Source organism: Trachemys scripta, chromosome 17 (genome assembly GCF_013100865.1).
Source record: "Trachemys scripta elegans isolate TJP31775 chromosome 17, CAS_Tse_1.0, whole genome shotgun sequence".
NCBI classification, from domain to species: domain Eukaryota; kingdom Metazoa; phylum Chordata; order Testudines; family Emydidae; genus Trachemys; species Trachemys scripta.
In genome coordinates, this window is record NC_048314.1 from 3,742,963 (window position 1) to 3,756,001 (window position 13,039).

The 13,039-nt window shown below is 54.2% G+C and overlaps 1 protein-coding gene across 2 annotated transcripts in view; it reads left to right on the forward strand.

Annotated features, from left to right (window-relative positions):
* Positions 1–9,941, forward strand: part of FBXW5 (F-box and WD repeat domain containing 5) — a 19,462-nt gene extending 9,521 nt beyond the window's left edge. For both annotated transcript variants that reach the window (XM_034752135.1, XM_034752136.1), the window contains exons 5-9: positions 250–398; positions 2,359–2,848; positions 5,602–5,749; positions 6,944–7,156; positions 7,873–9,941. In XM_034752135.1, coding sequence (XP_034608026.1) covers positions 250–398; positions 2,359–2,848; positions 5,602–5,749; positions 6,944–7,156; positions 7,873–8,119 — 1,247 coding nt within the window. In that variant the 3' untranslated portion in view covers positions 8,120–9,941. The remainder of the gene's footprint in view (positions 1–249; positions 399–2,358; positions 2,849–5,601; positions 5,750–6,943; positions 7,157–7,872) is intronic.
* The last annotated feature ends 3,098 nt before the right edge of the window (positions 9,942–13,039 follow it).

Below are 13,039 nucleotides of genomic sequence, written 5' to 3' on the forward strand. Positions count from 1 at the left end.
CCCCCCCCCCCCCCATGTAATAACCTGGCAACCCCCTGAGGGGTCCTTAGCACCACTGAAAGGCAAAGTGTGTTGGGAATCCACACTGATAACTAGCTGTAAGAGGGACAATCCACCTTTACATCCACTCTGCTTCCGGGATCAGCTGGGGCTCTGACTTGAATCCCTATCCCATGGGTCCTGTCTCCTGCTTCACTGGGGTCCTTTCTGTGGAGCTGTATTCTCCTTTCCCTTTCTCCTTCCCTACAGAGAACTTCACGCTCCTCTCCAGGGTGAGGAACAAACCCTACGATGTGTTTGGCTGCTGGCTGAATGAAACCAACTTGATTTCCGGCAATCTGCACCGAATTGGGCACATCACCTCCTGCTCTGTGCTGTGGCTGAACAATGCCTTCCAGGTGCGTCCCAGGGCCAAGCTTCTCCAGGCTCTGGGTTGTTGAATAGCCTGGACAGTTCCCATCAGCTGGGCCCGGGGTGTGAGACACTGTCTCGCTGACGTCTCTGCTGAGGCTCCTCCCTGGGAGCTGATGCCTTAGAGAACCCTGGGCACTGCCAATGAGCGAGGAGCGGAGGAGTCTCCCACCATTACGCCTCCTGTCGTGGGAGTTAGGGTCATTCTGGGAGCAAATACCGTGATAGCATGAACTTGGGAGAAGGTTAAGAGGGATGGAGAGCTTAGGCTCATGGTAGAGTTGGCTCAAGGTGGCCCTCCAGTACCCTGCTGCGTCCCTGGCACAGCACCCATTGCAGTGGGCACTTCCCATGTGGCTCTGTGCTGTCTGCTTCCATGCAGTCGTGTTGTGTTAATGGGGATGGAGCCTGGAGCCCAGCCCAGGGTCTCATTCTGGAAGGGACCAGAGGATGAGCCACGGTGAGCAGGTGGGTTAAGAGTCATTGGATGCCTTGATGGGTCCTGCAAGAGCTGGGTGCCTGGGGCTGCTGGAGTCTGTCAGCCATCGTATCTGGGTGCTTGGCCTTATGGGACACGGGTGCTCGCTGGACAGGGAATTAATATGGACGCAGATGGGTCAAAGAATCCTTGCTAGAGGAAATGAGGGCAGTGAATGTCATGTGACATGTTGGAGGAAGTGCCGTCTCGCACTTTACGGCTGCCAATGAGAGGGATCCGAGCACTGCTCCTGCCCTGTCATGGGCTCACTGTGACCTGTGGAATTCACTTACCCACTGTGCCTCAGTTTCCTCCTTGGTGAAATAGGGAGAACAGCCCTTCCCACTGGGGGGGTGTTGGATAGGGAGGTTGAGCTCAGTTTGCTTGTTGCGCTTTGAGATCCTCGTTGTTTGTACAGCTCTCCTGACTGAGCCTTACTACAGCAGGCACTGCTATTGGCAGGCCAAGCCCTTAGTTCTCCATAGCAGACGGGAGCATTGTTATTTGTTTGCCACTTGTGCCCCTTCCCCTCCGTTCTTTAGGCTCACACATGCTCTGTTCCGTCTGCCACCTCTTGCATCAGTTACTCCAGACTGCCCCGGAGAAGGTGGACAAACACTGCCTGGCAGCCCATCGCTGTCTTGTTGCTGCCCGGCAGCCCTATAGGATGAGAATAGCTCCTTCATCTTCCCCTGGGTGCCCTGAAACCTCAGTCTTTATACGAGTACCAGGGATCTCTCGGTGCAAGTATTAACCCTTGCAGCCCCTGAGAGGTAAGGATTTATTTCCTCCTTTTACAGATGGGGGAAAATGAAGCCTGGATGTTGAGTTGCCCAAGTTGTGAGCCAGCAAGTCCTTTTTCTGCCCATTAGCCTGTGCTCCCTTTTTAGTGGTGTTGGCAATTTGCATGCCCAAAGAAGTGGAGTATTCATGTCCCTGGCAGCCTGTGTTAATGCAGATTGTGAGATTGAGCAGCCTGCAGGATGGAGTAGCTGCAGTGAAACTGAGAAACAAACTCTAGGAGCACATTGGTGCCTGTTTTCCCGCTCCTAGAATGGCCAGTCAGCTGGCACCAATCATGCTGAACCTGTGGTCAGGATAGAAACTTTGTTCCTGAACCTTTTGTTAGGACAGGCAGTGTCAGCTAGAGGTCTAAAGCAGAGAATGCTGGGTTCTATTGCCAGCTCTGCTGCTGTCTGGCTGTGTGACCCTGCGTAAGTCACCGCCCCTCCGTGCCTCAGTTTCCCCACCTGTAAGATGGTACCTGCTATACTGGCCCATCTCCAAGGGGCTCCATTCACCACCACTTGTAAAGTGCTTTGACAGCCTCTGAAAGACCCTAAACAGCACAGTGCTGGTTAGAGAGGGCTTGAGGCGCCTATGAAGTCTGTTGTAGAAGTGACCCTGAGGCCTCCCATGCTCTCTGGTACTGTTTGGTCACCGTGAGCCTCTCTCCCTTCTCTTAACAGGGCGTAGAGTCTGAGAATGTGAATGTAGTGAAGAGACTGTTCAAAATCCAGAACTTGAACGCCAGCACCATCCGGACAGTGATGGTGGCAGACTGCAGCCGCTACGACGCCCCGGACCTGCTCCTGGACTACACGGAGCAGCTGGCTGCTGCTGCCGCTCCCTACCAGGTCTTTGATCTTGGCAGTGACAGTGAGGAAGAGGAGGTGAAGCCCAAGCAGAAAGTGATGCCAGAGCCAGTGGCGCAGGCATCGCCGGATGGTGGGAGCGGGACAGCAGAGGATGGGCTGCAGCAGTTCCTGGACGACATCCTCGGAGGCCGTGTGATGCCCGTCATGAGTGAGAGCGAGCTGGAGACGAAGGTGGCAGAGCTGCTTGCCAGGAACAGGACTAAACCGCCTGAGCTGAACCAGCTCTCCACAGAGGCCAGCAACAAGAAGAAATACTTAATCTTCACCACAGGATGCCTCACCTACTCTCCACACCAGATAGGTGAGTGGCAGAGCCCTGCCTTGCTCTGCTCCCGTGGGGACAAAGCTGGACAATGACTGGTCACCTCCTAGCACAGCGGCTTTCTGCCGGGTGCCTGCTGGAGTCAAGGTTTGAAAACCGCTTCCCTTCTAACCCCTTCCCAAAATGCTTCCCACCGGGCTATCTCTTTCCAGCCTTGGGCTCTGGCCAAAGGTGAAACTTTCTGGGAAGCTTGTGCAAAATCCTATCAGCTGTTTGAGATTTAAAAAAAAAAAAGTCAACTCCCTAGAATTGTTTACTAATAAACGCCTAGCCAGCCCTTTATTTTGTTACAGCGAGAGGGGAAGGCCTGGGTTTGAGATGCAGATCTTGGCCATGGCCATGGGCCTGGCTGAGGGCTCGAGCCCTCTGAGCGCCTGCAGGCTGCACACCCAACATGCACAGCAGATGTATTTTTATTTTTTCTTTCTGTGGCACTTAGAACACTGCCGGGGCAGCCAGTTACCGGGAGCTCTCGGCAATCCTGACCCCACCATGGCGCTGATTCTCCCGGTTTGGCGTGTTGGGAGATCTCGGTGAGACTCGGGGCAGGTTGGAAGAGGATCAGCTCAGATCTGAGCGCTCTGACCGCCAGCACATTAGGGCTTTGCACATTCAGCCAATGCTCACTTGAAAGCATTCCCACACACAGCGCTCTCTCAAGTGTTACGTCTCGAACCCCACTTTTAAGTGCTCTAATTGTAGAAGGTTCAGTGGTTCCCAGCCCCTGCCTCATTCCCTCGCTGAGACAGCGCCACAGCCACAACACTAGCTGCTGGCTGATGGCCAGGGGCCTAGGTGACAGCCTCTTTGGAAGGGGGCTTTCCCTCCGCTTTTCCATCCCCCACGCTGGAGCCTTGCGTGGAAATAGTTCATGGGTTCTAGTCCAATGTCCAAATCTCCTAGTCAGGACGATCCAACATAACTGGGACCTCAGTCTTGCGACTCAAACCTCCCCTAAGCAGATCTGAGATGACTGTATAAAAGATTCTATGTCGTGTCTTTTGACAAGTTGGTGTTCAGAAGGTCATTAGTCTGCCTTTGAAGGAGGTCCATCACTTAGCTCTAGAATTAACATCAGGCCGTTCGCTTGTTCCTCCTCCATTCACAGTACAATTCATTGACATGCTACGATGTTCTTTTGACCTCTGAATTATCAGAAGACAGCATAGGTAGGGACTGTTGATGACATTGTCAACCCCACTCATACATATGTAAATGCACAAAACCACAAACATCTCCCCACGTCTTATGAGGGTTATTCATTTTGCAGGATGTTTAACCCTTTCTAGCCATACGTCACAACAGGCCTTTCACGTGACTCGTCCTGCCCACAGGCTGATGCATTGTGGGCACAATCATTGAGGGCTTGTAAATTGCCTTGATGGCCAGATGAAAGTCACCAGGCACAACCAGTGTCCCTTCATTTAAATAATGACAATAATGCCAGTTCTTGCAGTGCTTCTCATCAGCAGATCTCAAAGCACTTTACACACCTGGTCGGTACCATCCCCAGGAGGCGTGAACTGTAAAGGCTGGCAAATGGGCCACGTTCACACTTCTGTGCTTCTCTACACTTAAACCACAGCTATTACCTGTGCCGGCGGGAGGGGCTCTCCCATCCACTCCTGAGGTGATCGCGGTGTGGACAGTGCTAGGTTGATGTGGGGGCTGGCTCAGGGATGGGGATGTTTCACGCCCCTAAGCAATGTCGTTCTGCCGATCTAATTTCCTCGTGTAGTCTGGGCCTCTGCTCTAGAAGGCCTGAAGTGTGTTACTGAGAACTGGGAGGGGTGTCCAGTGGGATCGTCCCAGGACTGATCCAGCTTGGAGGACTCGGAGCTGTGGCTAGGGATCCTTAGCACGGAGCTTCTCTCTCAAGAGTGAGTTTAAAAAAGTGCAAACCAAACTCCTGACTACACCTCCTCCCCCAACTCGGTCGTCTCTGCATACAGGGCTCTGACTCTTACTAAAAATACCCTTGGGGGGGACTGACAGTCCGAGCGCTGCCAGGGGCTGAACTCGGGCAGGTGCTCCAGCCCCGCCACTGCTCCTGCGGCAAGGACTCACGGCCGCTGCTCCAGCCCCATGGGGTGGATCCAACCCTGGCCGCTGCTTCAGCCCTGGGGCTGCCCGCCAGCCAGCAGCTCTGTCCCTACCGGGGCCAGCTGATGCTGTGGAAGTCGTCACAGAGGTCCTGGAAAGTGACAGAATCGTACCTTACAACTGAGTGAATTGTTCGCAGGCAGCAGGGAAGGGAGCTTCTCTCAGGACTGCATTGGGAAACCACCACTGGTCCTGGTTAATATTGCCCTTGAAAGGAAGAGTTTTGTGTTTGCTTTGGGAATTGATCTGGCTGTAAACAGTGGGAGTGAGGGGACTAAACACCCCCCTCCTGGCTGCAAACCTCACTGGAAGGGCCCAAATGCTGCTATGGGCTGATGCCCCAGGAATAGCCAGCAGAGGAGAGTGCCAAGGGACTGATGCCCTGTACTGTGCCACGACTCAGTCACCACCCAAGCCTGGTCAGGGAGTCAGTTCCCACCCAGGGTCCCCCATGTGGGTTTCCTCTCTCCTAGCAGCTTGTAACAAGGGTTCAGAGGGACGCTCCTTGCTCTGGAGCCTGGGGAGCTCGCTTCAGTCCTTTGGCTATTGCATGTTCCCTGCAAGTCAGGCAGCAGCAGTGCCCTCTTGCAGAGCGGACTAATCCCCCTTCCTGCTCCCTTTCCCCGAAGGGATTAAGCAGATCTTGCCTCATCAGATGACGACTGCTGGACCAGTGCTTGGGGAGAAGAGACGTTCGGACGAGTTCTTTGATTCGCTGGATCATGTCATCGACCTCCACGGTCACATTATTGGAATGGGCCTTTCTCCTGATCACAGGTGGGTGTGGCAGGACACGAGGCACAGCAGAGCAGAGGGTCTGCCATGGGCACTGGGCTCCTGGCTGCCAGCTGATCACTTTAAGTGTAGTTAATGGGGGGGTTCCAGAGCTTGGTGACTCATTTGAGAAGAGCCCAGGGATTGTCCCCTGCCTCCATGGACTCATTAATGCGTGTACACAGGCCCTTGGTGTTTGAGATCTTCTCCCGATCTCTGCCACAAAGCAAAACACATGGAACTGTGTGTGTCTATTAGCAGGGGGATAAGCCAAGTTGGCCCTGCTGGGGTCTAACCCGGGGTTCTGCTACAGCGCTGTGGAGAGGAGGGCCTCCATGTGGGAGCTGCTCCATGCCAGAGGCTGCAGTAATGGGGCATTGGACCCCAAGGGTGTTTCGGAGCGTCAATGGCTCTTGCGTGTAATCCAGGTGATGCTTCGCTCATGTGCACAGAGTTGAACTGGTCCCAGGATCTGGGGTCAGGAAGGAATTCCACTCTCCATTAGCTCAGCTGGGTGTCGCCTTCATGACCTGTCTGCCAGTGCAGGGACCTGGGGAGCTTGGGCTTCCTTTTGTCTTGTATGTTTGTTTCTCGCGTGCACGTGTGTGTATCACCATGTGGGGATTTCCTGTGCTCTTCAGAGTCATGGGGTCTGAAGCCAACAGATGGCGGGGAGGGGCGCTTGGTTTAGCCCCCACCGGGGAAGAGGTGGCCAAGAGTCTTGGCTGGAAGGGATAGGAATGGAATTGGGGACCAGCCAGATGCTGATGGTAGTAACAACGTGCAGGAGCTGCCTAAGGCGATGTGTCTTTCCCATCTGTGTAGCTGGGCCAGGCCGTCTGAGTGGCTGGCTTGGATTGAGGAGCTTGGTGTATAAGATGAGCTCTCCTTGGAGTTTCCCAGCAGCAAGGCCTTGTTAGACACTTGGGGGGGTTCCTACTTGCAGAACTGAGCAGGGATGGAAATGGCTGAATTGAAATCTTTAAAAATAATTCATGTAAATGGGCTGTTTCCAAAACTCCAGCCTGCCCCCCCCCCCCCTTCTCCAGAGTCTGTAACTCAAACCACGGCTGCGAGCTTGTGCTGCAGAGCCAGGCAGTGAAACCAGCACAGTCACACCTGAGAGGTTTTCTAGACCAGATGGTGATGCTGACAGAAGTGACCCAGCAGTGTAACCTCTCCCCTCCTGTCCCCTAGGTACCTATATGTGAACAGCCGGTCCTGGCCGCGGGACTGTGTGATCTCTGATCCCATGCAGCCACCCCCCATCGCAGAGGAGATTGACCTGCATGTGTTTGATCTGAAGACAATGAAGGAGGTGAAGCGAGCCCTCCGCTCGCACCGGGCCTACACCCCCAACGATGAATGCTTCTTCATCTTCCTTGATGTCAGCAGGGATTTCGTAGCCAGGTACCCAGTGGGCCTCTTTCTCTTGGCCGCAAAGCTGGTGGGATGGGAGGGGAGAGAAGCCCAGTGTTCCTGACCCCTGTCCCGTGCTACTTGGGCCCCTGGGTTTGTTGTGTTTGAGCTACGTGTGGGTCTGAGATTCTGCAGCACAGGCCCAGCCTCGGAGGCGCTCAGAGGGCAATTCCTGCAGCAGCACAACGTACCTGAAAACCTGTAGGCTTGTACCAATGGGATGACTGCCAACCACATGCTCAGCGCAGTGACTAGCACAGTCAGTGTGTTCCCCGGTCCCCCCCCCCTTGATTTGACAGTGCAGTACTGGGTGAGGGAGCTCTGGAAGGTGGTGTTGGGGGAGGAGATAGTGGAGGCTTTTGGTGGTTTGGGATTGTGGAAGAAGGAGCATGTTGATGGGTCAGTTAACTCTGAACCCTAAAGACAACACTGAGTGCCCATTGCACTGAGCAGCACAATTCACTCCAGCACAACTGCCCACTCAGACACCCCTGCATCAATTCCCCCTGGCGGCTCCTTGGAAAGGGTTTTCTCACGGCTTTGAGGGCTGGACACAAGCTGGGCCAGTATTTTGGGTGTAACCCCAGGCCTTATGGGAGAGGCACCTGTTTCCTCCATACATTTGTGAGGCTTTTGAGGAAGGGGGGTTAGGGCCCCTTTCCCTCTGGCCAGGCTGGGTTCTTATTGGTGTCTTCTGTTCAATGCAGTGGGGCAGAGGATCATCATGGCTACATCTGGGACCGGCACTACAACATCTGCCTGGCCAAGCTGCAGCACGACGACGTGGTCAACTCCGTGGCATTCAGCCCCATTGAGCAGGAACTGCTCCTGACAGCCAGTGATGACACCACCATCAAAGTGTGGCGCTCCCCCCGCACAGTGCGCATCCACCACGCCAGGAAACCTAAGCCCCGGAAGCTGCTCTTCTCCTGGCTCATGAACCAGAAGAGCTGAACCAAGGCACCTGCTCGTGCTGCTGCCTCACTCCAGCCACACCCTTCATTGTGCTTTGGACCATGGGAGCGTTGATGGAGAGGAGCTGTGGGCGCAAGGCCCTGGAAGGATCCTACCCCAAGAGAGAAGCTTGCACTCGCATCTGACAAACTGCCCCCACCGTCACTGCAGCCTGTGAGCTGGGTCCGATCTGGGCCTTAGCGGGTCACTGCAGGGCAAACTCCCCCTCCACATCTCACAAGCGCTGCTAGTCAGTCATGCTACATGCAGCCAAGCTTTGGTCACTGATCAGCACAGACTGGCAGCTTATTTTTCTTTGTGAGCTGGGGACCGAGCCTCACCGAGCTGCGGGCTGCAAAGCAGTTGGCCCAAGGGAAATGTCGCAGCACTGCTCTTGGCATGACACGGCTGTTTTAGTAGCTGTTTTATTGCTGTCTGTCTATCCCATGCAGGAGGTGCTGACAGTGTTACTGGTCACCCTCCTCCCGTCTTCCGCAGCCAGGTCCTGAATGGAAACTGAGGAGCGAGGAGACTTTCCAAAGAGGCTCTCGCTTGAAAAGTGCAAAGCATTACTGCGCTGGTGCTGGCATGGCAGCTCTAACATTCTGCTGATGGCAGCTAGCAACTTTCCACCCCGCGTCTCCCCTCGGGCCTACCAGCGTCCTTTGGACTGCAGCCAGCTTAAGGCAAGCCTCTGTTGCTGCTTTCCATTAGCTGTGAGCCTGTGCACCTCATCACTGGCTTCCACACACGGGTACGTGGAGAGCTGGTGAGTCACATAGGACAGGCCTTGGTGAGCTGCTAAATAACATTAAGATGCTACAGTTGCATTGCTAATGTGTTGTTTTCCAGGCAATCCACTGCAGTGGTGACCACAAAGCTGAGGTTCCCCCTTCAATGGGGGCAGCGTATGGGCTAGCGTTGGCCATGAGAATCGGAGTCCAACTGTCTCAGCATGAGCCACAACTCTTGGCATTTGCTCTGCAGGACGCAGCAGACGGCTCTGCCATCCCAGCTGATGCCTGAGTTGCTCACTAACTGCCACCTGGCTGAGAACGTCCACGTGCTCTTTCACTGTGGCTGACTTCTCCCTGCGCTGGGACCGGCCTCCCCCAGCGCCCTTAAGTTCTCATCGAACGAAACAACGCGTCTTTTCTGTGCTCTGTCACTCAAGGCCCCTGGAGCTGGATGTGATGAGGCAGCCTGTGGAAGCCTACAGCGGGAGATGAGAGGAAAATGTCTCACTTCCAGGAGCTGGCCCTGGGTCAAAGCTGATCCCTCTTTAAGAACTAGTTTTTGTCTTTGAAAACGTTGGCCCGAGGAATTGAACTTTGGTGTCCGAACTAGGCTCCTAAATCTCCAGGCCTGGATTTCGGAGGTGCTGGGAACCTGCAGGTGCAGTGCTCACAGCCTTGAAAACGGCAGGCTGGATTTGGAAGCAGGGGCTCTGGTCTGTGAAACGGGCGGTGGGGGAGGACGAGGGGTGTAGACTTGTCAGGACGCTCTGCTCAGGCAGAGGCACAAGTCAAACTAAATGGTGCTTCTGCTGCTTTCTGTCAGTCCTCTGGGCTGCAGCCTTCTGTGCTGTGTGGACTCGCAGGGTTTTAATTCCTCTTATGGGGGCTGGCAAGATTAATAGTGTTGCTACCCTCCCCCAGCAGCAGGCTCCAGGGCCTCTAGCCCCCAGAGTTCACATAATGGGTCTGTCTGTCACTAGCAGCAAAACTTCCCCAGAGAGCAGGGAGGTCGTTTGCAAATGGGTCGGAAGACATGGATGCTTCCTGTGGAGCTGTTTGACCATTAAAGAAACTAAATTCACTCACCCTGAGTGGGGATTTTTTAAATAGCTGTGAGCTCCTGTGACCCCTTTTCCTGCTCACTGGCTCCGGACTGCCTGGGCCCGGCCAGGACCTGAGCTCAGCAAGGAGCTTTCTGTTGTTCAAACACCCTGCTCCTCGCTACAGCACTGAAGAAGGGGCCTGCTCTGCTGTGGCTGCAGTGTGGCTTTCTGCTACCCGGGATTCGAGCTACTCTCGGCAAACGGCCTCATCTCTCACGGAGGTACAAGCCCCAAACAACCCCCCTCTAGTACAGAGGCAATGCGCTCAGTGGGGCTGTCCTTAGGATCCTGAAGGGACTTGGGCATTGCGCTGCTGAGTGGGGCAGTGCCTGGAAAAAGCAGAGACCCTCCACTGTGAGGGGCCTAGACTCCATCTGCCCCTTTTAGCATAGTTAGGCACATCTTAGGCTGTGACCCCTAAAAGCCAGCACAGTAGGCAGGGAGCTGAACCTGGGTCTCCCAGCTGTCCCCTAACCAAGGACTGAACAGTTAAAGTGAGCAGTGGTGGCTGCTGCTGTTCCTGCAGTCAGGTTTTCCATGGGCCCTACTCCCATAGACAAACCCCTCAGCATGCCCTTTGCCCTGGGCTGGGGATTGCTGTGAGCTTAGGCCGCACCTAGGCATCTGGCTGCTGAGAGGAAGCCAACAGGGCCTTTAGGCACACAGTGATTTTAAGCCTCTACAGCTTTTTGTGGGAGTTTCATAGTTTGTAGTGGATCCCAAAGGGGGATGTAGGTACCGTTTGGGGGGTGATGTGTTACCAGCAGGGAGGGTTGGAGAAATGAGCATGGGGGTGGGAGCTGAAAGTAGCATGCTGAGAGTCAGAGCTGTGTTCTTGCCCCAGCCCCATGGTGGTGGTCACTGCCTGTTTTCCCTTCTCTGAAATGGGGGCAATACAGGTACTTCACATAGGCCAGGAATGTCCTCTGGGGCAGGCTGACCAGCCATGACCCAGCGGCAGCGGGGGGGCAGGCTCTCTTTTGAACAAAGGTTTATAGAGTGGTGGGTCTATAGTCAGGTGAGCCCCTTTCTTCCCAGTCCCATATGCACTTGTTACATCTTATTTCAAAGTAGGTAAACTCAGCAGGGTAGGGCCTGTGTCTGAACAGCTCCCAGCACCTCTGGGACCCAGCATGTGCAACCACCGTAAGGGGGTGGGGAAAAGGATTATTTGTCCTGTTCTTTAGCAAAGTAACTGCAATAAGGGACAAGCCCCACTCCTGCAGGAGGCTGTGGCGCACGAGGGGTCCCACTTTCAAAGCCATCAGTTTCACAGAAACAGTTTCTAGTTCCCATTCTTGATGATGCTGCATATTGTCCCATTACTGTCCAGCCTTCCCTTGGGATACAATACTTTATTAATGGGCTCACTCATACAACAGCACAGAGGACACTTCATTTCACAGTTGGAGCCTATGCTGTTTGCTCCTCTGAGGTGTGTTTGGACACATCCATGAAAGGTGAGAGCCTAGTGCTTGCTCTTTGTGTCACAAAGCTGCTAAGGGAGGAAATATTGTTATGGCTAAGCTAGCACACAGCAATCACCAACCAGGTCAGGCCCCTGAAAGACTCATTAGCTACATCAAACTAAAGGCATTTCCACAAGTGCCGAACAACCCACACCCTGAGTTCCACACAAACATGGTCATGCCTCAGAGGAGAGACACTGCAGAAGTAAAACCCCATCTCTGCTTTAGCTACCTTTGGGGGCAAGAAAATGCTATGATAATGAATCTGGAGCATCATCTGGATACGTATGTATAAAAATAGGGAAGTGTTGGGCAACCTGACTGCCAGGCCTCATTTCTGCTCGCCATTCACATCGCTGCTGTCCACTGGAAAGTCGTGGTATGAGCCGCAAAGAGCTATGTTCGCAGCCCTGGTCAGAGCACCCGCTCTGGCTAGTAGGGCTAGTGCAGTTCAACTTATACAGCCCCTCTCACCAAACTTGTTCCTTCATCACAAGGCCACCACCTCCCCCTCGGCCATACACTGGCTGCCTGCTCGTGGCCTGTGTGCAGAGCCGTAGGCTCCCGTAGGAGCTCAGCACCTGAGCCCCTCACGCAGGAGCCTGACCTACTGCACTTCTGGTTGATTAGCCATAGACAGGATTTGTTTGCTTTTGAATTTTGCTCCTGAGCAATCCTACCACGACCCCTCAGCACGGATTCCTCTCCGCTGTGACTGGCGTACTGGCCTAAGGCTTCTTTCCCTCACAGCCTTGGGGGTAAAGAGGCTTGAATTTTACAAGAATCCTCCCCTGCATGGCTTAGCAAAAGCCTCCTGTAAAGCCCAATATGGTGCTGGCCAGGCAGAGTTACTAGTGTCCGTCAAGGCAGTGGTGTGAAACGGACAACTGGAGCTGTAATACAACTATCCCATTACCGACTGGACTCAGGGAGGTTGTATGAGACTGGGATCACAGGCCATCACAAAGCAGGTATTCACAGCTGGCTCAGTGACATTCACCCAGAGCACGTTTTAAGCTGGCAGTTCAGTGCATCCATGCACAAAACTACCCCGGGCAGTAGCTGCAGTACAAGCCTTAGCTACGTTCCACCTGCCTTGTCCATGCCTACTTTCCATCCACTGACCAGCCACGCCTCCACTGGCTTTCCAGCCCCCACCTTTTCACAAAGTGGGTGCTGCAGGGCACAGGTGCCATTTAGCCTCTCTCACTCTGGGAATTTGTGGACACAGACCCTGCTGCAGCTGAATGCATCATAGCCACCAGCAGGGGGCAGCCAATCAATTTCACTGAAGGTAATTGAAGGGAAGGAGTAAGCTGCAGAGAAATAATTGTGTGGTGGGGGGAGGGCGGAGGGGAAAAGCCTTCAACCTTAGCACAGCTGGTAAGTGATGGGGGGACTAACAGCCCTGGGAGAGCAATATGAAAAGCAACAAGTCTTTCAAGTGACTTCCTCAGAACCTAAGGCCCCTTCTCTCCCCATCCACTCGGCTGGGACAGGCTTGCTCATGCAGAGAGGACCCTCTTCCATGAGATGACTATAACAGGTGGTTCCTTCTGTGCCAGAGCTGGGCTCCTCTGGTCAATATTACAGCCTGGATAGAACTAGGGG